At 56.8% G+C, this 27,191-nt stretch overlaps 7 protein-coding genes across 7 annotated transcripts; 3 read left to right on the plus strand and 4 right to left on the minus strand.

Annotated features, from left to right (window-relative positions):
* Nucleotides 1-341: 341 nt before the first annotated feature.
* On the minus strand, nt 342-1,846 carry LAG1 (sphingosine N-acyltransferase lag1; the record flags this gene model as incomplete). Its single annotated transcript, XM_066781901.1, has 3 exons — nt 342-836; nt 886-1,611; nt 1,667-1,846. The coding sequence occupies 3 exons, from the start codon at nt 1,844-1,846 to the stop codon at nt 342-344; spliced, it is 1,401 nt and encodes a 466-aa protein (XP_066627713.1).
* A 253-nt stretch (nt 1,847-2,099) lies between these two features.
* On the minus strand, nt 2,100-3,518 carry SLS55_010520 (mitochondrial 54S ribosomal protein mL67; the record flags this gene model as incomplete). Its single annotated transcript, XM_066781902.1, has 2 exons — nt 2,100-3,299; nt 3,372-3,518. The coding sequence occupies 2 exons, from the start codon at nt 3,516-3,518 to the stop codon at nt 2,100-2,102; spliced, it is 1,347 nt and encodes a 448-aa protein (XP_066627714.1).
* A 325-nt stretch (nt 3,519-3,843) lies between these two features.
* SLS55_010521 (uncharacterized protein) lies at nt 3,844-5,957 on the plus strand (the record flags this gene model as incomplete). Its single annotated transcript, XM_066781903.1, has 3 exons — nt 3,844-3,918; nt 3,974-4,600; nt 4,653-5,957. The coding sequence occupies 3 exons, from the start codon at nt 3,844-3,846 to the stop codon at nt 5,955-5,957; spliced, it is 2,007 nt and encodes a 668-aa protein (XP_066627715.1).
* Nucleotides 5,958-9,643: 3,686 nt separating this feature from the next.
* SLS55_010522 (uncharacterized protein) lies at nt 9,644-11,562 on the plus strand (the record flags this gene model as incomplete). Its single annotated transcript, XM_066781904.1, has 2 exons — nt 9,644-9,786; nt 9,840-11,562. The coding sequence occupies 2 exons, from the start codon at nt 9,644-9,646 to the stop codon at nt 11,560-11,562; spliced, it is 1,866 nt and encodes a 621-aa protein (XP_066627716.1).
* Nucleotides 11,563-12,211: 649 nt separating this feature from the next.
* SLS55_010523 (uncharacterized protein) lies at nt 12,212-12,672 on the plus strand (the record flags this gene model as incomplete). Its single annotated transcript, XM_066781905.1, has 3 exons — nt 12,212-12,260; nt 12,324-12,436; nt 12,601-12,672. The coding sequence occupies 3 exons, from the start codon at nt 12,212-12,214 to the stop codon at nt 12,670-12,672; spliced, it is 234 nt and encodes a 77-aa protein (XP_066627717.1).
* Nucleotides 12,673-19,769: 7,097 nt separating this feature from the next.
* On the minus strand, nt 19,770-22,526 carry CAT8 (DNA-binding transcription factor cat8; the record flags this gene model as incomplete). The annotated part of the gene is made up of 5 exons (XM_066781906.1): nt 19,770-20,894; nt 20,943-21,300; nt 21,347-21,627; nt 21,678-21,994; nt 22,043-22,526. 5 exons carry the CDS (start codon nt 22,524-22,526, stop codon nt 19,770-19,772), a joined length of 2,565 nt encoding a protein of 854 aa, XP_066627718.1.
* A 2,183-nt stretch (nt 22,527-24,709) lies between these two features.
* On the minus strand, nt 24,710-27,008 carry SLS55_010525 (uncharacterized protein; the record flags this gene model as incomplete). The annotated part of the gene is made up of 4 exons (XM_066781907.1): nt 24,710-25,376; nt 25,433-25,849; nt 25,898-25,995; nt 26,715-27,008. The coding sequence occupies 4 exons, from the start codon at nt 27,006-27,008 to the stop codon at nt 24,710-24,712; spliced, it is 1,476 nt and encodes a 491-aa protein (XP_066627719.1).
* Nucleotides 27,009-27,191: the final 183 nt, after the last annotated feature.

The following is a 27,191-nucleotide window of genomic DNA, read 5'->3' on the forward strand; positions in this document are numbered from 1 at the left end:
AGACCTCTCATGCTTCAAGCTCTTCAAAGAGAAAAGAAAGACCTTTGAAGCGGAAAAGAAAGAAGCAGCCCTCTAATTACAACATGAGCTAACGCGCGAATACCAATGCAAGACGCCGCCAACCTCAATCCAATATGTGCGGAGCGGGAGACGATTCCCATCTGAGGACCGGAAACGATCCAGAAGCGAACGGTTCATATTGTACAGGAGAAAGGAGCCCCACTGTCCTTGTATCGGTCCTCCCCAACGGCGGTCGTGGGGCGTGAAAAGGTTGACATATTACAAGAAATGGTGGTCTCGTCACTTCACCGCATGAGTGACGGACTAAATCGTCATTGGTCTTACCTGGACTTTCGTTGCTTTCCATTGGCCGCAGCAGCCGTGGCCGTCGTCGTTGCCTTCTCCTCTACAGGCGACACTGGCTCGCCATTGAGGAGAACTTGAGGGGCAGCTTCCATGGCCTTGCCATTGGCAGCCTTCTCTTGCGCCTCGTATTCGTTCTCGCTCTCTTCGTAATCGCTACGCTCGTCCTTGACAACCTCTCCCCAGCTCGCGACAAAGCGGTATGCAATGCGCAGGATCAAGAACAGCCAGAACAAGTTGACGGCCTGCAGACTGGCAAGCAGTGCAAACGTGATGTATTGCGAGATCCAGCACTTGTATTGCTGAGTCTCCCAGTTGAGCTCGAAGGGCCCGACCGAGGAGAATTCGCCGTTGATCATGGACCAGAGGATGCGGAGATTGATAAAGTGGCGGAGGTAGGTCCAGACGAAGATGAACAGGCCAAAGTACGGCCCAACGATGGGTGAATCCAGGTAGTTTAGGGTTTTGGACGTCTGTTGACCGTTAGCAATCGAGGAGCATCGAACGCGAAGCAAGACATACGGCAAGGAAGAAGTCGCTGATATCGTGAGTGATGTAGACAGCCACACCCATGTAGGTGAAGTGGAAGCGGTAGCTGCACCAGATGAGAGCGATGGTGATGATGTGATGCATGACTAGCTCCTTGAAGTCCTTGCGGGGCTTCTCAAGCATCAGAAGCAAGACAATGGCCTGCTGGGCCCAGTAGCTGGCCTGGAGCAAGTAGTAGGCCTTGAACACGGCCTCGTGGGTTTTGTGCGGGAAACCCTCGTACATGCCGCGGGTGTTGAAATACCACACCGGCGTGCGCGACATGACGTAGAGGCCAAAAGGACCAAAGATGCCAAAGTAGATGGCGGTGTAGACTTGCTCCATGAAGCGTGCCTGCTTGGCGCGCGACTTGATGCCGCAGCGGATGGCCATGGGGCGCAGCAAGCGCTGCATCAGGAACTCGCGGGTGAAGGAGAAGACGATGATGTAGAAGCCGACGAAGGCGAAGTCCCTGCCTCCCTTGCCATACTGTATCGGGGCGGACGGGTCGGCATCGGGAGCGCGGGCAAGAGGGTAGGACAGGAAGATGGCGGCATGCAGCGGGTTGGACTCGGTGGGGTTGGTAGCATAGGCGGCGAGGAAGACGACGATGAGGATGAGCGGATTGAGCCAGGTGTGGCGGATCGAGAGCTTCAGCCAGCGGCGCATGAGAGACTTGGCCTTGCGGCGCTTGGAGGGGCGGTGTTGCTTGGGGAAGCGCTGCAGGCAAACGGTCAGCGGCAGCCATTGCACAGCGGCATGGACTTGGGCGTACCTCTTCGGTGGGCGACTGGGAATCGAAGGCCGTGGCAAGGCTCACGGTGCCGGTGTCTCCCCTGGGGTCGTCGCCAAGGTTGCTGCTCTTTCGGCGGCGGCGCGCCGCACCGCTAAGGGCCGAGGGTTCCTGCAGCGGGTGGAGGGGCGGAAACGGCTCGGTCTGGTCGGAGCGGGCCATGCTGGGCTGGAGAGCGGCAGGTGGGATGGACGGCTGGAGGGCGAGTGTCGAGATATGGAGCTCGGCGGCAGAAAATCAGCAGCAGAGCGGCGGTCACAGCGGTCGGGCAGGGCACGACTCGACCTCCGCAATTTCCGCGCTCCGCCTAGCCGCAGCCTTCACCGCCGCCAGGGTCCACGGTTTCTCGATTCGCCCTAGGCGCTGTTCTACGCATGTGATCCGCCCTGGCTGGCACTGCGATTAAATCATTATCTTACACCACAACCTTCTTGCCCTCCTCTGCCGGCTTGCCCTCCTCTGCCGCCTTGCCCTCTGCCGCCTCGCCCTCTGCCGCCTCGCCCTCTGCCGCCTCCATCTCTGCCTCCATGGCCTCCTCCTCCTCCTTCAGCCTGCGCTCCAATTCCGCATTCGTGATTGAGAGGCCTGGTGCTGCACGCTTGGGGTCTGGCGCCGAGTGCTTCACCAGTCCAAGCCTGTCGTGCACAACCTGCGCCGGCCACTCCCCAGCATAGTCAGCATCGAGCACGTCTGCCCACCTGATGCTGACGCCATTAAGCCCCCATCGAGGTTTGGGCGGAGGCGCCTTGCTGCCGCTCTTGGCCATCCTGCGTGCCATCTCTTCCCCCACCGATTCGATCGCCCTCCACATTTCCTTCTGTTCCCTTTGAGCCTCCTCTACGCGGCTTTCCCAACGGCGCCTCAGCCTAGGCGTGAGGAGCTCCGTGGCCAGGAATTTGTTCGCCTCTGTGATTTCTTCGGCGAGCCTCGACAGACCGCCGTTTTCTGCCTTGTTCGCCAGTTCGACGTCCTTCGCTAGCGCCTTTGGTACCGCCTCGGCGCTGAGCAGCTTCTCCCTTTCACGCTTCAAGCTCTCGAGATGCGACTCCTTTTCGTTCAAGCGCTTGAGAAGCGCTTCACGCTCCTCGCCCTTGAGAAGCAACTCCTTTTCACGCTTCAAGCTCTTGTACACTACGAGGAATGGCTTCCGGGTGGAACCGTTCAGCTTGGGATCATCCATCTCCAGCTTCTTTGCTGCCATTTCCTGCTCAATCTCGGCCAAGCGACTCTTTTGCGCCGCCTCCAATGCTTGGACCTCTGCGCGCAGCTTCTCCACACTGCCTCCTTCATCATGCGTCTTCAGCAGGGCAGCAAGATCGGCTATGGTATTCGCCTTCTGGTCCATAATGATCTTCGCCCTCTCCTTCTTGGTTGGCGCAGCCTTGCCCTCTTTGATCCGCTTTTGCGTTTCGGGGGGGAGCATGGGGTATTCCTGGTTGTTGTCCCAGTGTAGCTCGTGCAGCTTCCGGAACTCGCGTAGCTTTTGGTATACGGATCGGCCTTGGGCAGGGCTGGGGAAGGTGACGATGGCCATAGGACGCCACACGTCTTTGCGCAGGGCTGCAGGAATCGTCTTCTTGCCGGCGTAGGCGAGCTGCGATAATGCGTCGTGGTTCTGAACAGCCATTTAGCGATTGAAGCGCCTCGCACACCCAATTGGTGTCCAGGCGGGGCAGTCGATGCATACATTCAAGCTGCGCTCCAACGAGCAGACGGTCTGGTTGGTGCGGATGTTGTTGTAGATGAAAATGTGGCGGCCCTGCTCCGTGGCCTTCTGCGCGAAAAAGGCCTTCTTCGCGAGGCGCGCGGCCTGCGCGGCCTTGGTCAACTCCATGATGAAGGCCGCGGCGTGTGTCTGGCAGGGGCGGAGCGAGAGTCGGGGCTGTGGTGTGGTGCCGAAGGTGGACGAGGGAGCGGAAGGAAAAGTCGCGAACATCAGGCTTGGCCCGGGCGGGCGCGCTTGTGATGACGGCGGGCGCGCGGGCATGCGGGACACCTGCACAACACCTCCCCCCCGACCCGACTCCGCCATGCACGGCGAAATGACTGCGATTCCGGGGCAGCCCAGCTCAGCACCTGCCATCTGAACCTCTCTGCACCCATCGCCAGCTCTCAAGTCGCGCCGCACGCCCGCCGACGCGTCCGCCGAAGCCAACACCATGCCAGGAAGCTCGAGCGGCCCCGCCGACCAACATGATCTTGCCCGCCGGGACCGCCCCTGGCTGCTCCCATACGTATGCCCCATCGTGCGCCCACTCCAGCCGTTGCCTCCCCGCTGAGATCAAGTAGAACCGGAAGATTCGCCATCTCCAGGGAATCACCATCCGTAACTTGGCCCTTGTCCAAGCCCCCGGCCGCCCCCGCCGGGGCACCATTGACGACGACGCTATACCCTCGTCTCTGAAGACGGCTACGAAGGCCCTGGCCCAGCGTGAGAACCGCAAGCTTGAACACTCGCGCTCCTCGCACGATCTACGGGCCAACGACCTCAGGCCCATCAATGAGTCCGCCGTGACCGATCCCCCAAGGCCGGACAGCAAGGATGCTGCTGCTGCAGATGTGTCTCTCAGGCCTAGCTTTAGCAGAATGCGGCGCAGAAGCACTATGGAATGGTCGGGGGCCAGTCCGTTGCAGCGTCAGAAGAAACTCGAGGATGTGACGGGCGGACGCATGGCCAATACCTTTTTCTCGCTGCACGTCGACGGCATTGATGAGCCGGTCTACGTGAGCGAGGAAGTCGAGAAGGCGATGAATCCCGACTTTCGCTTCTTCGACCTGCATCCGTGGGGCCCGGCCGTGACCAGGCTGGACGAGCTCGCTGTCAAGGTCTGGGTCAAGAGCGAGGCCATGGCCGAGCACCAGCACCTCTTGGACATGGCCGTGAACTTCCGCTCCTTGCAGTTCATTGGCAAATCAGTAAGTTCGCCATCCGTCGTGCCGGATCTTGGTAGAGTGACTCGTGTCTTAGCTCGACAGCTTCCATCATCCCTTTCCTCAGAACTGCATTCTGTTCCACTTTACCGACGGCATATACACCAGCTTCCTGGACATTGCTTCGGAAGACTATCGTCTCGACTTTGCTGCCGCCCCGGCCAAATCAACGTCCGCCGCCCCTCAATTGACCTCCTCATACGACCAACTGATGAGGCTTTCCACACTGGATGACTGCATTCAAGATGCCTTGGCCACACGGGACCGCCTAACAACAGAAATCAATGCCATAATTGACAGCAACGACGAATCACTTTCCACGGTAAACCGTGTTCCTGAGGCGCAGGAGAGGCTCAAGCAGGTCGAGGCAGCGGTAGCTTCGCAAAAGAGACGTCTGGAAGCTGCGAGGAAGAAGCGCAACGATCTGCAAGCCAGCATCAGGTACCGTCGTGAGGCCATGAAGAAAGGACGAGAACTGCAAGCACGAACTCTGGAAGACATTGAACACGGCAAGGAGCAGCTTGAGGAACGGAAAATTACTCTCCAGCAGACACAGGACGAAATTCTCGGCCACAGAAGGCGTGTCTGTGAGGACTTGCTCAATATCTACCCCATTGAGCCCATACCCGGCCGCTCGCTTTCCTTCACCATCAGAGGCCTTGCACTGCCCAACTCCGAATTCGACGACGTCAGAGAGGACGTGACTGGCGCCGCTCTTGGTTATGTTGCTCAAGTGGTCGCGCATCTGTCCGTCTACCTCTCCCTCCCATTGGCTTACCCCGTGGATCCGAAAGGATCGAGTTCCACCATCGAAGACCCCATCTCCATGACTAGCGGGCCCCGCACCTATCCTTTGTTCATGAGAGGCACCGTCAGATACCGGTTCGAGTACGGCGTGTTCCTGCTGAACAAGGACATCGAGCTCCTCTCCAACGAAATCGGGCTCAAGCTCCTGGACATACGCCAGACGCTCCCAAACCTCAAATACCTCCTCTACGTCGCCACGGCCGGCAAGGGCGACATCCCTTCGCGCAAGGCGGGAGGCTTCAGGGCATTGCTCAGGTATCCTGGCACTCCAAATGACTCCCGCAGAGCCTCTGAAGATAGCACGGCTAACGGTGCTACTCCTCGTCATCAAGAGAATGGAGGGGTGCGCGCCACCGGCTCCTCCTCAGTGGCATCGGCGAAAGCGGCGGCGGCGTCGGCAATTGACACGGGTGGACCGGCGGCAGCGGCGGCGACGGCGACGGCGTTGGTCAAGGGCAGTGGCAATGGCATCAGCATCACGACCACCCCGAGCTTCAAGATCCAGAAACCGGCCGCGCTGGGTAGTGTGTCGTGAATCGTGGGTTAGAAGATTAATGAATGACATGAAACAGAAAGTCGTGGCTTTTATCATGGATATCGGTGTTTTTCGTGTGATGGGGTTCTGCTCTCTCTCTCTCTCTCTTCGCGCAAATGTTCTTACGCCTCGTCCCGGCGCTACATGTCCGCATATGTGGCGCCGTTGGTGGCGCTTTAGGGGGCTCTTGCGCACCGTGATGCAAAGTGTCTATGACGTGGAATGATCGCTGTATACAAAGCATTCCGGATGTTGAGCCGGGCTGGGGCCTAACTCGGACGCTGGTAGGACATACTCCACCGGTAGGGAGATGGCGATGCTGCAGGATACTATTCAATGGATGTTCAATATCCGACGTGGACACTACCGCCTATACATCTAGACTATCGTGAGTGTGTACCGAAGAAGGTTTCTACCCGCGCTCATTTCGAGGGAAGTGCGACTGGCTGGTACGAGCATGAGAATTTACGGGAATGGGGGATTGAAAGTGATCAACACCGAAACTAGTCACAAGCCCATCGTACCTTTCATCCCCCATTTGGTCGAAGCAGCCAATCGCCTCGAGCTGCGGGGGGGTCTTTTTTTTGTGGTTCTGAGCGGCGTTTAGTTTCCCGCCAAGAGGAGAATATTGAGCGGATTTTGCTTCGACAAGTCCGGCGGTTCTTGGCGATGCCGCTGGCTGCTGTCTGCCGACCACCTTCGGCTTGCTGCCGGGGCTCTCGACTCTCTTAGCTTGGTCATATGCGGGGATCGTAGAGGGAGCGGGGAGGAAGATACTGGAGAACAATATGATCATGGCACGCGATATTAACCACAGGCAAACGAGGAAGAGAGCGGAGGAAGACTGGCATGTAGTCTTTGAGCATTTACTTGCATGGGCGGTTGAAGTGTATGTATGGATGTTTCTCTATGATTCTTAATCGAACATCTTCATCCGGATACCTACTTCAACTGCCGATGAGAAGAGTGCCAAGACACGGCTGATGAGGGCTATTGATCTGGTAGAGTAATGCCTGTTGCGGAACACCAAAGGACGAAGCATTTCGGAATCCACGGTATGCTCTGTGGGGCAGTCTCTACACAGAACCTGGGACAGCTTCATTGGCTTGGCTGCTGACCAAACTTTGCTTGATTGAAGACCAAGACGCCCCGCCGTGTATCCAGAGGACCGCGCGCGTGCCAAGCGCCGCTTAATTGGCAGCAAGCGTTCTCTTGGCATAAACCTGGAGTATTGTGAGCTAGTGGGTTTAGACCACGGGGCCGCCGTGGACGGAGTGTTTGGTAAAGGATTCAAGGCGCCTGCGCGGAAGCGGCTGAAGACGTAGCTGAATGGACAAGGCTGTTCACTTCACCGCCACAGATGATGCAAGAAAAGAACCGAGCAACAAAATAGAAAAGGCGAAGGATAATGCCTGCATCTTCATCTGCAAGAGGTCACCGGTTCATTTCGCAACACGAGTGGCGGTGCTTTGGCGATAGGAGCACCTCGAGGAAGCGCGCCACGGCGCATCAAACTTTGGCTAGCTGAATTCTTCGTCTCGAAGATAGCTTGACGCCATGAGCTCTTGAGCTGGTAGCGAGAGGCGCAAGCGAGAGCTGCCGGGCGGATGGCGCCGCCCATGGATGTGCGGGTTAGTCTCCAGCGAGGGGAGAAAAGAGGGTAGCGTGCGGCCAAAACAGGCCAGTAGTTGTCTTTTCGGCACAAACCGAGCCGCTTTGGCTTGTCTGGATGGCCATGGCCATGGCCAAGCTTTGCTGTCATTTATAGCTTGGGATGTGATCCGTGTCACTGCTGGGTATCTGCCTGATCTGCAAGTCGCCTTCAGCAGATGTTCTAGACACACACCGCCGCCTTGCCCCACATCAGGCAAGCCGTATTGCTCGGCGATGGCGACATCAGATGAACCGTGAGTGGACTGTGGGGTTTTCCAGGAGGGAAATACGAAAATAGGATCGTCATGCGGGGGAGCTTGATGCCAAAAGCATGAGCTTAGTTCCGACATCAGCTCGCAACACGTGGTGGATGAGACACGGCACAACAAGAAGCATAAGCGATGCCAAGGCTTCTTGCATACGCTGATGGCACGCTAAAGCCGGAGGCCATGCAGAGGGGGATTATCACTCAATCCAGCTGGCCAGTACCTGCGTCCGTGCATGGTCGACGCCACGAAAAGCTAGCGACGCAGCACCCACGGAGACTATGGCGGAGCGGCGGCAGCAGCACTTCAGCTGTCAGCGGGGCGGACGCGATGGAAGGCGGCAGAGTACAGTGTCTTTATTGGTGGCGGTCCGCTCCGGCTGAGTTGCCGCTTGCCTGCAGAAGCTAATCTTGGGTGCAGGCGGCGGGCTTGTTGTCTCTTCTGGCTGCTGCTGCTGCTGCTGTAGACCTCATGTTCAACTACAGGACCGTTGGTGAAGATGATGAAATCGAGGATGAACCTCGGGGACCGGAGCTTCCCCGCGCAGGAATGCTGCAAAGTGTGGTCTGTTCCTGGGTCCGAACAGTTGTACGGTGGTACCGAAAGCCAAGCTTTGCTTTGCCATCACATGGGCAGTCTTGGGAGGGCCATGACGGGCGGAGGATGCTGGCCAAGAGATGCGGCGTCAACGGGGCGAGCAGCTGAGTGCTGCTTGGCAGCTTTTACGAGGACGGGCGGAGCGAGGTGTCGTGGCTGGCTTGGCATGAGTACTGTGTGCCTGAGTGCCAAGCAGTGGTGTAACCTCTTTCGTACATCGCTGTAGGGGCATTCCTGGATATGCCGTTCTTTGATTGGCCAGTCCGGCCCTTATACCGCTCCCTGACCCAAGAAAGCTGTTAGTTCATGCATTCAGCTGGACGACTTGCCCGATCGGGACATGGCTTCAAACAAACCCTGCCGCTGCAGCACTTAGTGCAGTGCCGGTTGATGCTGTCAACATCAAGGCTGTTGTCAGTTTCGGGTTTTCCGCACAGCGTTGTGCGAGCCGTGGACATGTTCCTCTGTAGCTTACCATCCGAACGACGAAACGGTCGGCCACGCTCTTCCAGCATAATCGTGCGGTACACTAGCCCGCCGGTCGTCTCCGAACCACTGGTTCTGCAGAAATTGTCCGCTTCTCATAGGCTCACCCTCCAATTCTGTCCATTCAGCTGGGCCCACTGCACGAGGTTGCCACATGGGCGCCTCTACAGTAACCAGGTAATTCGCCGCATCTGGACCAGAGCAGTGCCGCCAAGAGGGAGCCGGCACGGGTGAACTGTGTTAGTTTTCCGCCAACTCTGAGCGGAGCCCACGTGTGGGAAGCTACCGCGCCCTCGTGGGGGCAAACTGCCGCCTGGTCAGCCCTAGAGCCGGAGCCATAACGGCCCAGCTGACGCCACATCATCCCATGTCAACATGTAGCGGGGATGATGGCGTTTGCTGGCTTGGGCGTCTCCACGATACGATGCACCGACTCCACACACTGACAGCTCTGGACTCGACAATGCGGAGGAGAGTTCCGGAGCCTCTTCAGCTCTTGTCTCGAGAGTGTTGGATATAAATGTAGACAATCGTTCCGTTGTCAGTCGAAGAAGCAGAGCACTCAAGCCTTCTCAAGCATTCACAAGAAGCCATCACTTTGAGCTTCATCATTCCTCTGGTCCTCTTCACTGAAGGATCGCTTGCTTCCTCAAACCTTCTCAAATCCCCTCAATTTCCAGCGCCATGCTCTTCGGCTCTGTTCATTTGGGCGTAGGTGCCCTTCTCGTTGCCGGCACTCTCGCTGGTGACGACCAGTGGCTCAGCCCTGTGTACAAGAACTTCTACGAATTTCCTCTCCCTACTCCCCCGGTCAAGGAGAAGAAAGCGTACGTAACTCAGGCTTCTCCCCGTCTTCCGAGTGGATCACTGACTTGCTTAGCACCTACACCAACCCAAAGACTGGCGCCGCAATCGACTACTACGAGATCAACATCCTCCCTCTCCAGCAGCAAGTCTACCCAGGCCTTGGCAAGGCAAACCTTGTTGGCTACGATGGAGTCTCGCCTGGTCCGACCTTCAAGGTGGAGAGGGGAACGGAAACCGTGGTTCGCTTCATCAACCGCAGCGGCGGGCGTGCGAACAGTGTCCATTTGCACGGTTCTCCATCTTTCGCTCCATTCGATGGCTGGGCAGAGGATACGACCAATTCAGGCCAATACAAAGACTACTACTACGGCAATTATCAAAGCGGGAGGACGCTGTGGTACCACGACCATGCAGTTTTCCACACGGCTGAAAACGCATACTTCGGGCAGGCGGGCTTCTACCTCCTACACGACAAGGCCGAAGATGCGCTCAATCTGCCGTCCGGCCCTTACGATATCCCGATAGCCCTGTCATCGAAGCAATATCAAGCTAATGGCGAGCTCTTCTCCCCGGCCGGCGAGACTGTCAGTTTGTGGGGCGATGTCATCCACGTCAACGGGCAACCCTGGCCATACCTGAAGGTTGAGCCTCGCAAGTACCGCTTCCGCATGCTCGACACTTCCATCTCCCGGGCTTTCCAGCTTTGGCTCGAGGCCGACGGTGCTCTCGGCCAGAAGATTGAGTTCAATGTCATCGCCTCTGATGCTGGTCTTCTCTCCTCTCCGGTCAAGACTGACCTGCTTCACATCGCCATGGCCGAGCGTTGGGAGATTGTCGTCGACTTTGCCCAGTTCGCCGGAAAGAACGTTACCATGCGCAATAACCGCAATGTGCAAGCCGATGAGGACTACAACAGCACCGACAAGGTCATGCGCTTCGTCGTCGGCAACAAGGTCACGACTTCCGATTCCCCACTGCCCGGCACCCTGAGATCTGTGCCTTACCCTCCGGTCAGGACCGTCCCCGACCGTAGCTTCAAGTTCGAGAGAAAGGGCGGCGAATGGACCATCAACGGCGTCACTTTCGCCGATGTTGAGAACCGCATCCTGGCTAAGCCCAAGCGTGGTGCTGTTGAAGTATGGGAGCTCGAGAACAGCTCTGGCGGGTGGTCTCACCCAATCCACATCCATCTCGTTGACTTCCAGGTCATCTCGCGTACAGGGGGCAACCGCCCCGTGCTCGAGTACGAGAAAAACGGCCTCAAGGATGTTGTTTTGCTCGGCGAAAACGAGAAAGCCAAGGTCGTTGCGCGCTTCGGTCCAAACAGAGCTCAGCCCTATCTTTTCCATTGCCATAACCTAGTGCACGAGGACAACGACATGATGGCCGCGTTTGACGTGGACAAGCTGGAGGACTTTGGCTACAACAAGAACGAGACGCTCTTCCTAGACCCTATGGATCCTCAGTGGCGTGCTAAGGACATCACCGAGGCCGACTTCACCGATGAGGCCATCCAGTCCAAGCTCGCTGCCTTTGCAGCTGTTGATAGCTATGCCGATCAGCACGAGGTCGAGTCTCTTCTTGAGGCATACTGGAGCACTGCTTCAACCGGTTTCCAGACTGTCACCACCTCGAGCAAGACCACCTCCGCCACTGCCACCACCTCCAAATCAGCTGCCACTACCACCTCGGCCAACACTGCGACTATCACTTCGTCCTCAACAACCAAGAAGGACGACAAGACCAAGACTTCGAGCACTTCAAGCACGAAGGCTACGACTACTACCAAGAAGTAACGATTCGACTACACTCAGACAGAACCCGGGTCTCCATCACGATTGGCGTTTTTTTCTTTGGGTGTTTGGGTTTTTCAATGGCTTGTTGTAAATACTTTTTCAGATCCCTGTGCATATTTCGGAGTTGGGGGCCTTCTCTGCCACTGTGCATATCCGGCGGGGAGCTTTCCAGAGTACATATGATGATTCTACAGTCTCTTGTAAATAGCATCGAGTCTACCAAATGAAAACAATTCAAACAAATCTGGCTCTTAATCCGGTGGGGAAGTGAAGCAGTCATCTAAACAGCAACGCTGCACGTGATGGAGCGCGAGGGACTTGCGACCGAACATTTGCTTCAACTGGCCCCGTGAGAAAAGTCACGAGATGCCAAACTGTTCTGTCGCCCATTTCGAAGCTTCAGCTGATGCGTTTGGCGGAATGGGATTGGGGAGTGCGTCGTTGCCTGTGTGATTGATCAGGAAGGCACCACTAGCTCCCCCGTGCCCTTCCACATTTCAACAATCTTCCATCTATATTACAACGCGCATCCACACAATCCGCTCCATTCTCAACCCACATCGCAACAACACCAACCGCCCAAGCTCACACCCACACCGCGACACACCAACCACCCAAGCTCACACCAACACACCCACGACGAGAAACCATGCCTCGCTACGAGGTCGACCAGAAGGTTCTCTACAAGGCCATTGGCGGTGCGTCACCTCAGTGTCCTGCCTCACTCACTCAAGCTTCCACTCACACGCCCCACTTCACAGGTCCCGATTCCAACACGCCCGTCTCCCACGGCACCATCATGAGCGTCATCACCAGTGACGCCCGCATGGCCGGCCACAACGTCAAGGCTTCGGAGGATGACCCGCGCTACGAGGTGAGTTGCTTCTTCCCTGCCCATAGAGAGATGAGTCCCTCCTTCCACTTCGTCGCAAACAAGCCCCGCGGTTTGAGATGCGCCATGTCTGCCCTTCCTCACCTCACTCACCCTGCACTTTCACTCCCCGAACCGTCATTGCACTCTTAACCAGAGTCAAACAGATCAAGAACGACAATACCGGCAAGAAATCTGCCATCTTCGAGACCAACATCATCCGCGTTATAAAGCCTTGAATGAAGCCGCGGGGAAGCCCGTGGTTCGAGCAGGAGCTCCACCCGATGGCTGACTATATGATTTACATTGCGGCAATGGGATTGGGAGGTCATATGGCAAGCTCTGTTGCGATTTGCTGAGCATGGTTGCCTGCGATGACAGCCTCCAAATGAAGGAGATACATCACAAAATTCAAGACTTTTCTCTTACTTCCCATGTCCAAGACTGCAGAGGCACAGCGGGTGACATAAGGCTTCTGCCCACCCACATCTTCCTTACGCAGATACTACATCATCAAACTTTACATAGGTAGTTAAGCACAAGATGCAGACGTAAATGTAAGTTTTGTATACGCACATTTACGTCCGGATTTTGTATTCAACTACCCGCGGGTATAATGCACCGTGGGAGAGGGCCAATTTCTTTTCTCACTCGCCGTGGAAGGGGACCAAGGATTGCTATGTTCGGCCGTTACAAGCTCAATCCCCCGGGGGGGGGGGGGGGCGACAGGGACACTCTTGACAAGCTCGGAGTCGCAATCCTCACACAAGGGCCACGGATCTCGTCCGCGGTGTCGACCCGCGACCAATTCTTACACACGATCTGTTTTCCTTTGCACGGAGACCAGAGAACGTTAATTTACAAGTCCGCATTGGATTCCACGTTCCCTGCGTGTGCAATCGAAGCAAGTGTCCGGACATAGATACGAGCCCCATCTGACGACACGCAGACCTTTAACGGAACAGTTTTGATGAGGGATGAAGCGTTTTTTTCCCTGCAGACACACGATTGATTCCATGGACGATGTCTAGAGGCACCATTTCCCACCGTACGCCAAAACTCCACGCTGCAAATCCCCAAAACGAACCGCCTTGCGCACCGCATCCAACACACGTGTTATCCGGGTCCGATTCTCGGCCTGCGCATCTTCGTCAGCTTCCTCGTACTTTACCCCAGCGTCACCGCAGGGGTGGGGTTACTCACATGTCATGGTGCTCGCTCAGCGTGCTGAGGTACTTGTTCAGCTCCTCGACGCGCTCCTTGTGCGTCTTGACGCCCTCGCGCTTCAACCTTTCATCCAACTGCACAGAAAAACCACCATGTCAGCCGAGAATCCCCCCTCTCTCTCTCCGCGCGACAGCCACCGCGAGCCCCGCTGCGCGCGCGCGCGCCGTGCAAGGGTAAAACAGTCCAACTCACCCGCTTCCGCCTCCTCTCCTCATACTTCCTCTCCGCCTCCGTCTTGTGCCTGTGCGCCGCCACCGCCCTGCCCAACCGCCGTTGTTCATCCTCTTCGTCCTCTCCACCAGACTCATTCCTCTTCTTCTTTTCCCCCCGTTTCTTCAGACCATCACCACCACCGCTATCCGCCTTGTCCTCGTCCTCGTCCTCGTCGGCGAGGGCGCGCTGCAGTGCCGATCGCTGCTGCTGTTCGTCTTCTTCTTCCTTTTTCGCGGCGGCGGAGGCCGAGGCCGTGGCTTCGGTGTCGGCGGTGGACGTTGTCGGTTTCGACTTCTTCTTTTTCTTCGCCTTCTTGTCGATGCCGGATCCGCCGCCTTTGAGCTTGAGCGCGCCGCCCGTGAAGGCGGTGTACTCGGAGCCCGGCATTGCTCTGGTTGGGGCCGCGGGTCGAGTTGTGGTTGGTGGGTGGGAGGTGGATGGGAGGTGGATGGGATGGGAATGCGCGCGTCGTCGGCGGACGTATGACGCGCCGGTTGATGGTTGGTGCAGGTGGGTGGGTGAGTGGGTGGTCCGTGTGTGGGGTGGAAAGTGGTTGCCGCCCGCTGGATTCGGGTGTTTTTTTTTTTTTCTTTTTAGTGCGGGCTGGGTGACTCTTTCTGTTTCGTTTTCTTCTGACGTTGTCAGTGCAAGGTGAGAGTGACCGGGGTGATGTTGTAAGTCATTTTGATGGTATATGGATGGGTTGGTGGGTTGATGTGGATTTTTGCCTTCGAATGCATGGTTTGGTTGACATCCGGACGTTGTTGCATCACTTCCAGCTCTACGTCTTTGCCCTGAGATTTGTTTCAACTAACCGTAAAGCCCGGCTGCTCATAGGGGCCAGCGGATGGGATTGCATGTGTAGGTAGGTTTGATCATTCTGTGACACGTCGAGGAGGCTACACTCCCGACATGGACAGCTGAAGTAAACATGACCTGGATGGGTGTATATTTTACCATTACACAGGAACACGAAGATATTTGTTTGAGCTGCTGATAGGAATAGATGTTAGAGTAAATTTGGCAAGGTAGAGTTATTGTGCGAGCCGCTGTGCATTTTAGCACTCGTTGCTGCCTGGGCTGACTGCAGCTCTGATGTCAAGCCCGTCACTTCAATGCATCAGCTCAAAGGTTTTCTGTCCACGGCGGATGATACATATTTTGCGTATGGGCTTCACTGAAGCTTCCCATGACGGTGTTCCCATCATTTCTCTTCTATTGTATCGCTGTTTGGAATTACTTTGCGCGACTGCAGTTTTTGTTGGGTTTCTTTCCCCTCTTTTCTTTTTCGCGTCGAAGCCATCCATGGTTGTTATTCCCAGGAGCACGCCGACGAGTCGTTTGAAGACTAGATCTGGGTTGAAGATGGAAACGCTAATGTTGGCATTCTATCTGGTAAAGCTCGATGCCAAGTACATAAGTTTACTCTGTCACCTTAGCCGCAATTTTTCAATTGCGGTCAAGTAGCGTCTCTGTTTTGGCGCTCTATTTGAGATCGCATACCCGGGGCCGTACGCCATAACTGACCTCTTATATCCGGCAGAAAGAGGTGATTTGAGCGGCGAAGACAAAAATTGCCTATCCGGGACCGCCATGCCGATGCTCTCGGAGGAAGTGACTCTAGCACATGATGGCGGAAAAAGATCTTCTTGGGCTGTTGGCCCAGGGACACTTATCCATACGCAGTTTACGTATCAGAGGAAGATTGCCCGTATCATGAAACAAGGACCCGGGGCCCCGAACGACGATGCATTGTCTCCAGAGCCCGGAACCATGGAAACGATACATGCGGAAGACTTTATGGATGCAAAACAATTGTCTGAAAAGGGACGAAAGCGAGAAGGCGAGCATGAACAGCAACCTGAAGGTCGAGGCGTGCCTTCTACGCAGTCTTCAGCACGAACATATCATCCAAGTCGTCGAGACCTTCGAGTGCGCCGGTCACCTCAACTTACTGATGGCTCCGGAAGCGTATTCGAGACTACCACACCTTCTCCGTGTCTTCACGCACGGAGACGAGCGACCTGAGCGCAATCCAACCCTCGAGACGCTCAAGGAATGGGTGTCTTGCCTCACAAAGGCCCCAGCCCACCCCCACAGCCAAAACGTCGAGCACGGTGACATCCAGCCATACAACGTCCCGACCACGAAAGACGGCCGGGCGTACCTCACGGACTTAACAACAGCACAACGAGTAACCGCACCCGTGTCGCCGTGGGGAGGTGGCCAAGGATGTGTGTGTGTGCGGACGGCGTCTCAGGGAACGGTGTCGTGCAGGGCACCTTGCGGCGTGCGGCGGAGCGGACCGGTGACGCGTTCCGGGTTGGTGGGCCGCCGCGCAGCTTCTTTCTGGATACATAGTGGTGGCGTGGGGGGCGGCAGCGGCACCTCGCTCCTTGATTAGTACCATGTAGGCTTCATGGGGACGACAGGGTGCTCTTCTGTCATGGTCAGTACTCCACATGTGGAGTGGTCGGCTGTGGCCGGTGATGACTGTAAGCTTTGGGAGTGAAGTACAAAGCAATGATGATGCGTGGTCTCCCGATGATGACGCAGGTACCTCCAGCTCCTTGGTTGGTGGACTGATGAGAAGAGTCAGGAACTATCTCGGACGTCCCACAGGGGTGCAGATCTTACGTCTTCGCCCGTGGAGAAGATGGCGTAATGCGGCCAGGCAGCGTGGTCGTCCAAAAGTCATGTTCGCTTCCTTCTCTTGTTTACCACCAGTATTGAAAAACGAATAGTCAGTAATCAGTCATACTCGCATAGAGCAAGTCGGCAGAGCTGCCGCAAGCCACGGTAGATCGATATCGGACAAGCCTCGTCCAAATCTCCTGGGGCAGGGCGGGAGAGGCATTGCATAGTTGCGCCATCGCCGCATCCCTTACTCATGCATCGTGCTGTGACCCTTTGCCCCACCATCTCTCCGTTGTGGCATCCAAAGACAAGGTACCCTGCCCACACCGCAAGAGAGATGGAGGATGAGAGAAAGAGTCAGTTAGTAGCTGCGGGCGGGCCTCCGCAAAATCCTCCGCATCCGCATCAAAATGGCCTTTGACCCGCTACCGCCGCACGCCTGATGTCCCCCACGGGGAAAATCGGTGTGGGTTCAGCGCAAAGGATCAGGGTAGATGGAGCAAACAAGCCAATGGCAAGGGCTGGCGCAACGGTGGAGGTGGAGGATGGGAGCCCGTGTGCACCCGAACGGCGCGAAGGCAGCATCCGCATCGGGACCGTTCGGAGCCGCTCGCACATCCTTTTCGATGATGGGGAAGAGAGGCGGGGAGGTTACGGCGAGAGCCAGTAGTCATCAAAACGCGACAAAGCATCGAGAGGGCAACGAAAGTGTTGAGTTAGTCATGCAGCTAGCGAGCGGGCGATCAGAGCTGAAAGGCAGGCGCGCGCCACGCCCGGCCACGACCCAACGGCCGCCTCTCCTTCTTTCTCTTCCCGTTCCACAACACACACCAATCCCAGCCCGAGCGTAGAATTAATTCACAGCACATTCGGCCCTGCCGCGGAGACGGAGACGGGCGGCCAGGGCGAGGCTGTCGCGGCATGCCGTCCACGAATCAAACCCGCCGATCTCCGCAATCCTCTCAGGAACGCCACGGGCATCCATCGCGCGGGGAGAGGGGGGCGGCATGTGGTACTGTGACTACTACTGCCAGAGATCTGGGCTCTTCCCGTGCCGTGCCTCCCAAACGCCGGTGGGAAAGGGGGCTGCACAGCTGTCTTGTCTGCCAATGCTAGCGTCCGCAGCTGCATTGGTTCGCCGCAGCCAAACCATCTGTTCTCTGGCCTGCTCGCGTGGCCGCACGCTCCACATTTGCGGCTCCGCACGTTGGACCTAAAGACCATCCGTCTCAGCTAGCCCGCTATTAGCTATTGCGTTATTCTGTCTACGTTCTACTTGCACACCAACACACGTACACCGCTTTCGCGGCTCTACGCGTTTGCCCCCACCCCCGCGGTCCAGCGCGAGTGCAATGATGAGGATTGGCGACTAACGGAATCCTGTAGCCCGCATTGCCCATCTGTTGTGCCTACCAGACACGCGGGCGAGGCGCTGTCTGGGTCCCCCTGCCTGTCAACCAGAAGAAGGGGTTGTCAGCCGTCGTGCGAGGCTGATGGTGCATCCCCGTTTCCCGTCCAACGCCAGTGGAGAGCTCTGCGGTCAACAAACGACCGCGCGCGCAGCAATGGAGCAGCGAGCCGTCAGCAGCAACCCATCAAACGAGTGGTCGCGTGAGATGTTCCCCCCCACCGAACGCTCTCTGATGACAAGAGCAGCAAAGCAAAGCAGCTCAGCTCATCAGTGGTTAGCCTTTTCATCGCGACCAGCCTGGCCGGTGCAGCAGCCTTGTTGGCTGGCCAGCCAACGGTTCGTTCGTTTGTTCGCCCCGCCAGCCAGCCAGCCAGCCAGCCAGCCAGCCAGCCAGCCCTCTGCGAGTCAGACTCACACACACGCCCCCTCCCCTGCCGCTCTCTCTCTCGATCGAAAGAACGGGATCCCCGGTTAAACAGACAAAAGCATACGCAAGCCTCTTTCCCTTCCTTTCTCCCCCATCCTTCCGGGGCCCCACGCGCTATCTTTTGCCACGTGTTGTACGCCCCCTTCCTTCGACTTCCGTCCCTGCTTTTCCGGGGGTGGGTGGTGGAATTGGGCTGAAAAGAAGAAGGATTTCCTGGGGGAGGGCGGGAAGAGAAAAAAGGGAAAGATGGAGAGTGGGGGAGGAGGAGGAGGTGATGTGGAATCGCGGGGTCGTCGTTCGTCGTTCCCGTGTTCCGGAATGACCCTATCCAATCCATCCTACCCCCCACCCCCGCCCTCTCACCTCACTCTCAGGCACATACATTCATCCAAGATACACTGTACTCGGGTTAAATACTGTAGATAAAAAAAAGAAGAGAGAGGCAATGACAGGAGGTTGCTCCGGGCCAGAAAATGTGACAAGAGGTCGTGTTGGGAAGGTGGTACGATGGCCACGCCACGTGCCTGCCTGTCATCCATCTCATCCAGACTGCCGTAGGTCTTCTTCTTTCTTCGTCGTCGTCGGTTTTGTCGCGGAAAGAGCCGGGCGCGCGATCGTCCCCACCCATCCAACCATCACGCATGTCATATTTTTTGCGAGATGCTGCAAGGTCGAGAACTTGCGGTAATACCTGCAGGAAGCTGCTGGGAGCCTGCAGCTGGAACATGCATGGAAGGAAAAAAGAGATTGGATACTGGGCATGTACCGTACTGCGGGGTAAATGGAAGGGAAGAAAAAAAAAATTGCCAAGTCTCTCGCGCGGCACAGTCTCGAATGTGATGGTGCCTTAAGGACAGGGTTGAGGATAACAGGCTGGGAAAGTTTCCGATTGACGGACGGCTTGCCGCTGTCAGACACCCCCCATCCAAAGCCTGAAGATCTTGATGTTGCGACGGACTGTGATATCATGGATACATCACTTCTGCTTGCAGAAATTGCCATGGTTTGAGGATCGTTCAAGGTGTCATGTAGCAATTGCTGTAGATGTTTTATGTACTTCGCCAAAAACTTGCTGATTAAGAGATGCTTCCTGTAAACGACGCGGCAGGTATCAAGAGTATCGGAAAATTAAATGACCAAAAGATCAAACAAAGGAGCCGCCAAAACAAACATGAACCGCGCTGAAAAAACAAGTAGCGACAGATACGTCAAAAAAGCGCTTGAGAATTTTCTTCCCAGAGGACCCCCAGTCATCCCAAAAGTCGACCTGCATGCATAAGCGATGCATGGAAATCATGTCCCATCCAAAACAAAACACCGCATACACCCTGGCCATTCCATAAATCCCAACGATTCCCTGACCGAATATCCACTGCAACACCGAGAATTTCCCGTCGCTGAACTCCGTCCACCTTTTTTCATCACAGCCCAAAGCTTCCATCGAGGTGGATGCCATTGGCCGACGGACTTAGGTCGGGGATCACAAGGCCCCTATACGAGTCGGAGTTTCCGGACCCGAAGTCGCAATCGAAGTCGTTGCTGCCGCTTGTGAGGCTCTCGTCGGAAAAGCTTAGTACGCTTTGCGGCGGCTGCTGGTCGGGCGGTCCCACCGTCCATACGCTCGGCGACCACCCAAGGTTTCCGTCCGAAGTCGCCGACAGGGGCGGCACGTCGCCGAGCGCGTCGACCGGTGCGCCGCCGTAGATGCTGTCGTAGATGTTGGTCTGTCCGTTGTCGATCCCACTGAGGAGCCGCTCCCAGTCACCCGGCGAATGTGTTTCCGATTTTAGGTGTGCCGCCATCGAATAAGTGTTCGACTGTGATTCGGTACCAAAGGAGAGATAGTCAAGGTTAAGAGTGGACCCGCCCGCGCTTGGACGCCGGACTTTGATTGACGGAGTAGCGCCGAGCGAGGCGCGGTGGGACAGGGGTGACATGGTGGGCTCCGACCGCGCGTGGGGTGGTTCAGAGTGGACCGAGTTGATGCTGACGCCGCTCTGGTTGCTGTGTTCAGTCGAAAGGTTGGGAAGCGTGGCCCGCCGAATGTCGTTCGACACTTCCTCCTGCTGCCTGTTGGGGGAGAAGCGCGACGCGATGGCCTTGAGGTGCTTCTGCGTCGAGCGGAGAGCATCTTGGGGAGCCCGCATGTTGTTGGGAATGGAGGAAGGCTTTGATGGGCGCTGCTCGGTATTGGGGCTGACAGTCGCCTTTGCCACCTTACGGAATACGGCCGAACCAGGAGATTGAGAACGTTCGAGGAAGCCAACAATGGCGGCCATGAGCTTCTGGTTCTCCTTGATGAGCTTGCTGTCCTGGTCAAGATCGAGGCTCTGGAACATGAGACCAAAGCCTGACGTCACGAGCATCTCGTGCTTGTTCAGGCAAAGGGCGAAACACATGCTCCTCTCCTCCAAAAGCTGCAGGATCTGAACGGTAGCCTTCGAGGCACCGGCGACAGCAAGAGTAGCGGCGGATGCTCGTCCTCCAATGTTGGCACAAACCGCAGGGCGCCAGATCAGAGACCTGATGTACTGGTATGCAAGAGACTGAAGAAAATTAGCTTGGAACCGAAGTAGATGCTTGTCTCAACATACCAGAATGGGCGAGCGGCTGCTGACAATGTTCGTGCTGGGCTTGTCTTGCACGAACTGAAGCTTCAAATGAGAGGCCAAGTTGTTGTTCCACTCATCCAACTCATCCGACTGAGCAGCCATCTTGCGAAGGGAGATCTCATGTGACGTGGCCGCCGGGTAGCTCTCGCAGAGAACCGTGCCAAGGATGCGCGCAGCGCGGAAGAGAGCCAGGGCGCTGGACAGCTTGGTGAACTCTCCAGGGAGAGAAGGAAGGAAACCTTTCTCCGTAATATATTCATCATCGGCATCCACAGGGAACTCGCAGTGAATGTCCTCCTCGCGCAGTTGCTTAGGCTGGCCCAGTTGAGCGGCAGTGAAACTATGACGGTCAGTAATATATCTTAGAAGAACTCGAGAGAACATACCAGTCAAGAGTGTACTGTGTCCAGAAAACCTTCTTCCTTGTCTCGCTGGTAAGAACGCCAAGAGTGAAACGCTTTTGCGACTGATGAAGACCCAAACGGTGTGACAGGCTGACGGCAATACCCTTGTACTTCAGCAGACGGTTGTAGTCCGCCTTTTGAAGGCAAAAGATCTGTGCGAGAACAAGACATTGCAAGGTAACGAGGGAAGTGTCATCGATGAACGAGTTCAACGCAGCGTGCCATTGTAGCTCGACCGATTCCACGAGCGACTTGTCGGGGGACTAGTGGCACGTGAGCAATTTGCCTCGAATAATGTTGTCGTGGAACTTACGTTGTTGGCAAGAGCAGCGATACCAAAAACAAGGTTAAGCTGCGCAAGAGCCTTCATGTCCGTGAGGGGTTCCGAGCTGTTGACAAATTCATCGTACAACGTGAGGAAAGCCGGTCGGTGTAGCACTGGGAAGAGAGGCGCCCATTCTTGGAAAAAGATGTTGATTAATTGATCGGACACAAGGCGCGGTGGTGCTTTGAAAGAGACAGTAGACAGATCTCTAGTCTGTTGGGGTTTTGAGTCGGTTTCAAGGAATGCCTCAGGTCGGACTGAGGGGAGCGAGCGGCCGGTCTCTTGAACGCGGCGATAGAATGAGTCTGCTCCTGTTAGCGGCGCCAACGGAATGATTCATACGAAACACTCACCAATCAGTGTCCTTCCGCTCGATGTGCCGACGAAATACGAGTCTGAGCTGCCGTCGTCCAGGAGAATTGGCGATTGCTGAATCTTGAAGAGGTCATCCTTGTCGGGCACCTCTTCTCTCGGAGAGATGGGACTGGGAGAGGGCGAAGGTCTCCGGCCGATAGAACCAGGGGAGTTGGAGTGCATGCGCGACAACATGTCGATCTTCTCGTCCTTCTCATCCAGTAGTTCTTTCAACTCGCGGATCTCGGACTCGAGGATGCGCACGCGCTCCTCAAGCGACTCGGTGTAGCCGCGCGGGAAAGCGCGGCGACTCAGCTTGTCGCTGGTCTTGCACTCGAAACCGACGTTGGTGCATTGGGAGCAAGAGGGCCGGATGCCATCGCAGCGGATCTTCTTGCTGCGGCAGCGGTCGCAGGCCTGGGCGATGCGGGTCTGCGAGTTGGTGCCGACCTTGATGACCTTCATGGGGAGAATGCCAGGCATGATGGGCAGAGGGCGGCGCGAGGGGCCGACTCTCAATATAAGGGTGCGTAGTCTCTCGTGGTGACAGGCGCTGGACAGATAACAGGAAGTCGAGTCAGGGTCGCCAGGAGCGCGCTGGTGCGGAAGAATCGGATCGGAGTGGGTGGCAGGCGTTGGATCCGCTACTGGCTGGCGCGATATTGAATAAGTAGGTGAGCGGAGGGCGGGCGGTTCGAGAAGCTGAGATTGGGCGTGGGAGTTGGGAGAGGAAGTGCGGGAGCGACGGGGGAGACGAGCTTTGGCGTGTCGGTCTCTTTTCGAAGCCGCTAGCGGGTCTGGGGTTGGGAGGCGCGGATTCGAGTTGGGATGGCCGTGCTGAAATGCGGGGATTGTGCAGCCAGCGCCGGGTCCGCACTGGGCGGCCGAGATGCGTGTGGCTGCAGTGGAAGAAAATGAAACGGGTCCGCGCCTGCCCCGGCCCACGCAGCGGATCGCCAGAATGCCCGCTGCTCAAGCTTCGCCAGCCGGGCCGACCACCAGCACTCACTCCTGCCGGCGTCACGATCGCCGCCAGATGTGCAATACACGCTTCCTCATTCACCGCATCCCTTGCCCGCGCGCCCAGCTCTGACCAGCGCTGACGTCTGCGCTGCTCTGAGCACCCTCCTCCCCACATCGCGCCGGGACGCCTGGACACCTTGACACTTGTGACACGCCTGCCAGTGGAAACACGCGCGCGCCGCTGGTGCTGGCGCCGCCTCTGCGCGATGCCTCGGTGGGACCGTCGCTGCACGGGCAGTCCCTTCGAAGGCTGAGCGCACTCGCCGCGCACGCCCCCTACCCACCGTCGCGGCGCGCTCGCTCTTCACCGGAATCTGGCTCGACAGTCCGTACCTCGCAGCGCAAGCCAGAGGGACCCGCAGCGGTGGGAGACGTGCCTCTAGGATACCCCAGATGCAGGCCCAAATGCGGCAGTTGGGCATGCATATCGCCTCTGTGCGAACTCCAATGTCGACCTCAACGCTCTGCATCTAGCCTGCCCGGCCAATCCCGAGAAAAGAGCGCTTGTCTCGTCGACCCTCGTAGGGCTTGCCGACACGGGCATCCAAATACCGCCATGTGTTCATCGCCACTCCCGCAGCGTGCCATCCAGCCCGGCCCCGCGCGTTCCTGGGGTGGCAACGCCAAAGGGCTCAGTCATCTCGCTCTCGCCCTGTGAAATCCGCCACATCTTCCAGAATCCACGGAGATTACCAGACTGTGCGTGACAGGTTAGCGGTACGAGCCAAATCCTGTGTGGATTGCGACCGCGTACGATGCCCGGCTAGCTTCGTTGATCGTGACTTACATAAACCCGTAACGATGGCTACCGCTAGATTCGTATCGCCCTGCCGTTTTTGGTGCCTCTCTGCAATCACAACACACCAAGTCAAACACCGTCTGCAGGGCAGGCATTAGCAGCATCAGTCCTACTCCATGCCACTAAAGTCATGGCCATCGACGATGAAGGCCCACCCCACCAACCACCTGACTCGATGCTGATGCGCCAAGGAGGCGTTGGCCAAGTGCCGGGGAAGCGTCATCATGTCGAAGGTTGGCTAGCCTGCGGAACGCCTACGTTTGCCAACACAGCCCTAACCTTCATCATCCGTAGCTAATGTACCCCGCAAATCGCTAGTGGACGAGAGTCAGGCGAAAGCTGGCTCTGATGTCTGCCGTTTCTTGGAATCACTGACTTGCGTGGCTTGCTCAGAAGTCCATTCGCCATCCGATACTCGTGGGGAAGATACTGATCGCATTTTTCACTGTACCCTTTCCCTTTCCTTTATCCAGCTGTAATTTTGCTCTGCTGCCATTCCATTTTCTTGCTTTGATGAGTTCCACCGTCATAATCCCACGCCCTGATTCAATCAAGAAATGTCGTTGACAGGCAACCAACAAGGTGTTTGGGCAGCTGTTCGATCAATGTGGCAATAGAGCACTACGCGTCTGCCGGTTTTGGTTCCGTTCAACCACAAATCAGCTAGTGGCATCGTGTGCAACGCGCCGATCTCTCTCAGAGCGACCAATTTTGTCCAAACCCAGCCCATTGGCGTAGATCTTGCTTCGTTTCGGGAACCAACGCGTAAGATCATGCCGGGGATCGCGATAGCTCACCATCCCCACCATTCCCCGCATTTTTTCGATCCGCCTCGACCACGCCTCTAGGTAAAGTCCTCCTCAGGCTCTTGCTGTGCCATGGCTTGCAGGTACTGCTGCACAGTCTCCGTCTCGACGAGCTTTTCCTTTTCCTCTTCGAGATCGCCATACGCTCTCTCAAGCAGATCCCTCTCCAGGTCTCTCAATCTGGTGGTCAGCGACCACATGCGTTCCCGGATGCCAATGCCGTCCCCTCTCTGAGCGGTTTTTATCTCATGGTCAGTGCTGTACAGCAAGCGTAGCTGCGCCTCAACCCTGTCCTGGATGAGAGAGACGGCTCGAAGCCTGTAGACATTCCATAGTTGGTGCGTCTTCAGTTTGTCCGTAAGCTTGTCGGGCTCCTCAAGCACCGCCCCGTCCCAGTAGACGCGAAGTTCACGCCCGCCATCTGTGGTCTGCGCAACCTCGAATTCTAGTCCGTCCTCCTCATTCACCACCACAAGCCAAACAAAGTCACTCTGCCAACCCGTTGAGCCTGCAGGTGCTTCGGCATCCGCAGAGTCGAAAAGACGAAATCCTGGTGCTGCCGTGTTGATGTGCAACTTGGCGCGTTTGAGCGGATCGTCGTTGGGGATCTCCAGATCCAGAAAGAGTTCCTGGGCTGATGTCATGCTGTCTTCAATGAAGCCGTAAGAGAAGAGCATCTCGCATGCACCCTTCTTGTCTCCGTATCTGGGACAGCGTTAGCGCTATTGCGAGAGACAAACTGCTGTCCGGTGGCCACTGACGTGATGGTGATCTCGTCACCCTTCTTCAGCTCTTTGCCATCGCGCAACAGAAGCACAGCATTTCCATCCGAGTCTGTCTCGTAAAGCGCAACTGTAGCATCGCCACTTGCGTGGTTCGCCATGTCCACACAGGGAACCATACTGTCACCGATGCCTGGGAACTCCAAGGCGCGCGAACGGTACATGGCATCCACTTGGAGCCAATCGTCGAAAGACAGGAGGCCATCCTCCTCGTCCCACAGCTCTTCGGCGCACCATTTGATGTGCTCAGTTGCGGAGTGCAGCTGCTCGAATTCTTTATTGAGGCTTTTGATCTTGGCTTCGATTGCCGGTTTGAGCGATGTGCCGGTGAGCAGGTCACGCTCAGCTTCGGTCCAGAATGTCGGCAGAAGTTCTTCCGGGAGGAACTTGATGTATCTAGATAGGTTAGCTCGCGAACGCTTTTGCATTGAGCGCCCACATTACTCTTTCAGTGGATTATGCACTCCAATTTTGGTACTCGTGTTGGGGCAACTTGAGATTGCCTGCATGAGCAGGAAGACTAAGATTGCAATCCTAGGGCTCTGCGAGTATATATCAGCCGCAGTCCAGTGTTGGGAATGTGCTAATAATAACCCGCTTGGACGGCGAGCAGATCAGAACGGTAGTGGGCTCGCGTTATGGAATTCCAGACGCAGCCTCATCGCGCTGGATCTCGTTAGAAAGCCGACACGCGAGCGGTTGACACATGGTTGCGCGCCAGTTGGACCCTTGTGCAACGCGAGGATACGGGTTTGCAGCAACGTGTTGTGCAATGGCCGGGTCAGTCCGTGACCGAACGGGACTTGGGGAAACATTGGCTCTCCCCTTTTCCTTTATTCGCGCAGGAGGCATGTGTGGGGGATGTTTGTATTGGGCGCAAGGCTGGTGCAACCTGAGCACCGTGTCTCGAGCGCTGTAGGAGTGGAGCTGAACAGCTGGCGGGGACCACACCGACAGGCATCGGAAAGCCAAGCATAAACATTCCGCCAGGGGAGAAGGAAGAAGCAATGCCGACGCGCCTCTCAGATGAGGGCTGAACGGTGCATGGCATCTACTTTGGTAAGGCGGACAACAACAAACAAGCAGTATGTAGCTTTGCGGGGAGGTGGACAGGTGCATCCGGCAGACTCGGTATGATGTCATCCTTCGAGCCTGGGCCTTGGGCAAAGTTGGCTTAGGCCTTGGGAGCGGTTGCTGTGGATTTATCACGCGGGCGGACGAGGCTGCGTCATGGAAGGAAAACATGTTTTGAAGGACTCACCCTCCCAAAGTCGGCCAGCGCATCGACGACTTCTCGCAGCCGCTGGTCGGCTTTGGCGTGCATGCGGACAGCCTCGAGCGACAGTACGAGGTCGCGAGGAATGACCATCAGCGGCTCTGCATTCCCGGCGGATAGGTTCCCGTCAGCAATGACTGTGGAGCCGCGCAGCTCGAAGCCTGGGAGAGGCCCGACGGTGATGCCTTGGAAGGTGACGTCGTGCACGTCGGCCCAGACCCTCAGGGCGGAGACGGGCAGGCGCAGCCACCCTTCCGCCCTGCCACGCGCGATAAGCATGCTGGGCGCGAAGTAGGGCACGCGTGCGGAGGAGGAGCGGTGTGGGCTGGTCCGAACACGCCCCTTGCGCAGGCCGACACGCTGAAGAAAGCAGCAGCTGGGGAGTCAGTCGGGCGGGCTCTATAGCAACGCGACAGCGACGGGGGCCGGGCGCTCACAACAATGCCTTGCTGGCGGCGGCCA

Source organism: Diplodia seriata, assembly GCF_021436955.1.
Source record: "Diplodia seriata strain FDS-637 chromosome Unknown scaffold_13, whole genome shotgun sequence".
Classification (NCBI taxonomy): domain Eukaryota; kingdom Fungi; phylum Ascomycota; class Dothideomycetes; order Botryosphaeriales; family Botryosphaeriaceae; genus Diplodia; species Diplodia seriata.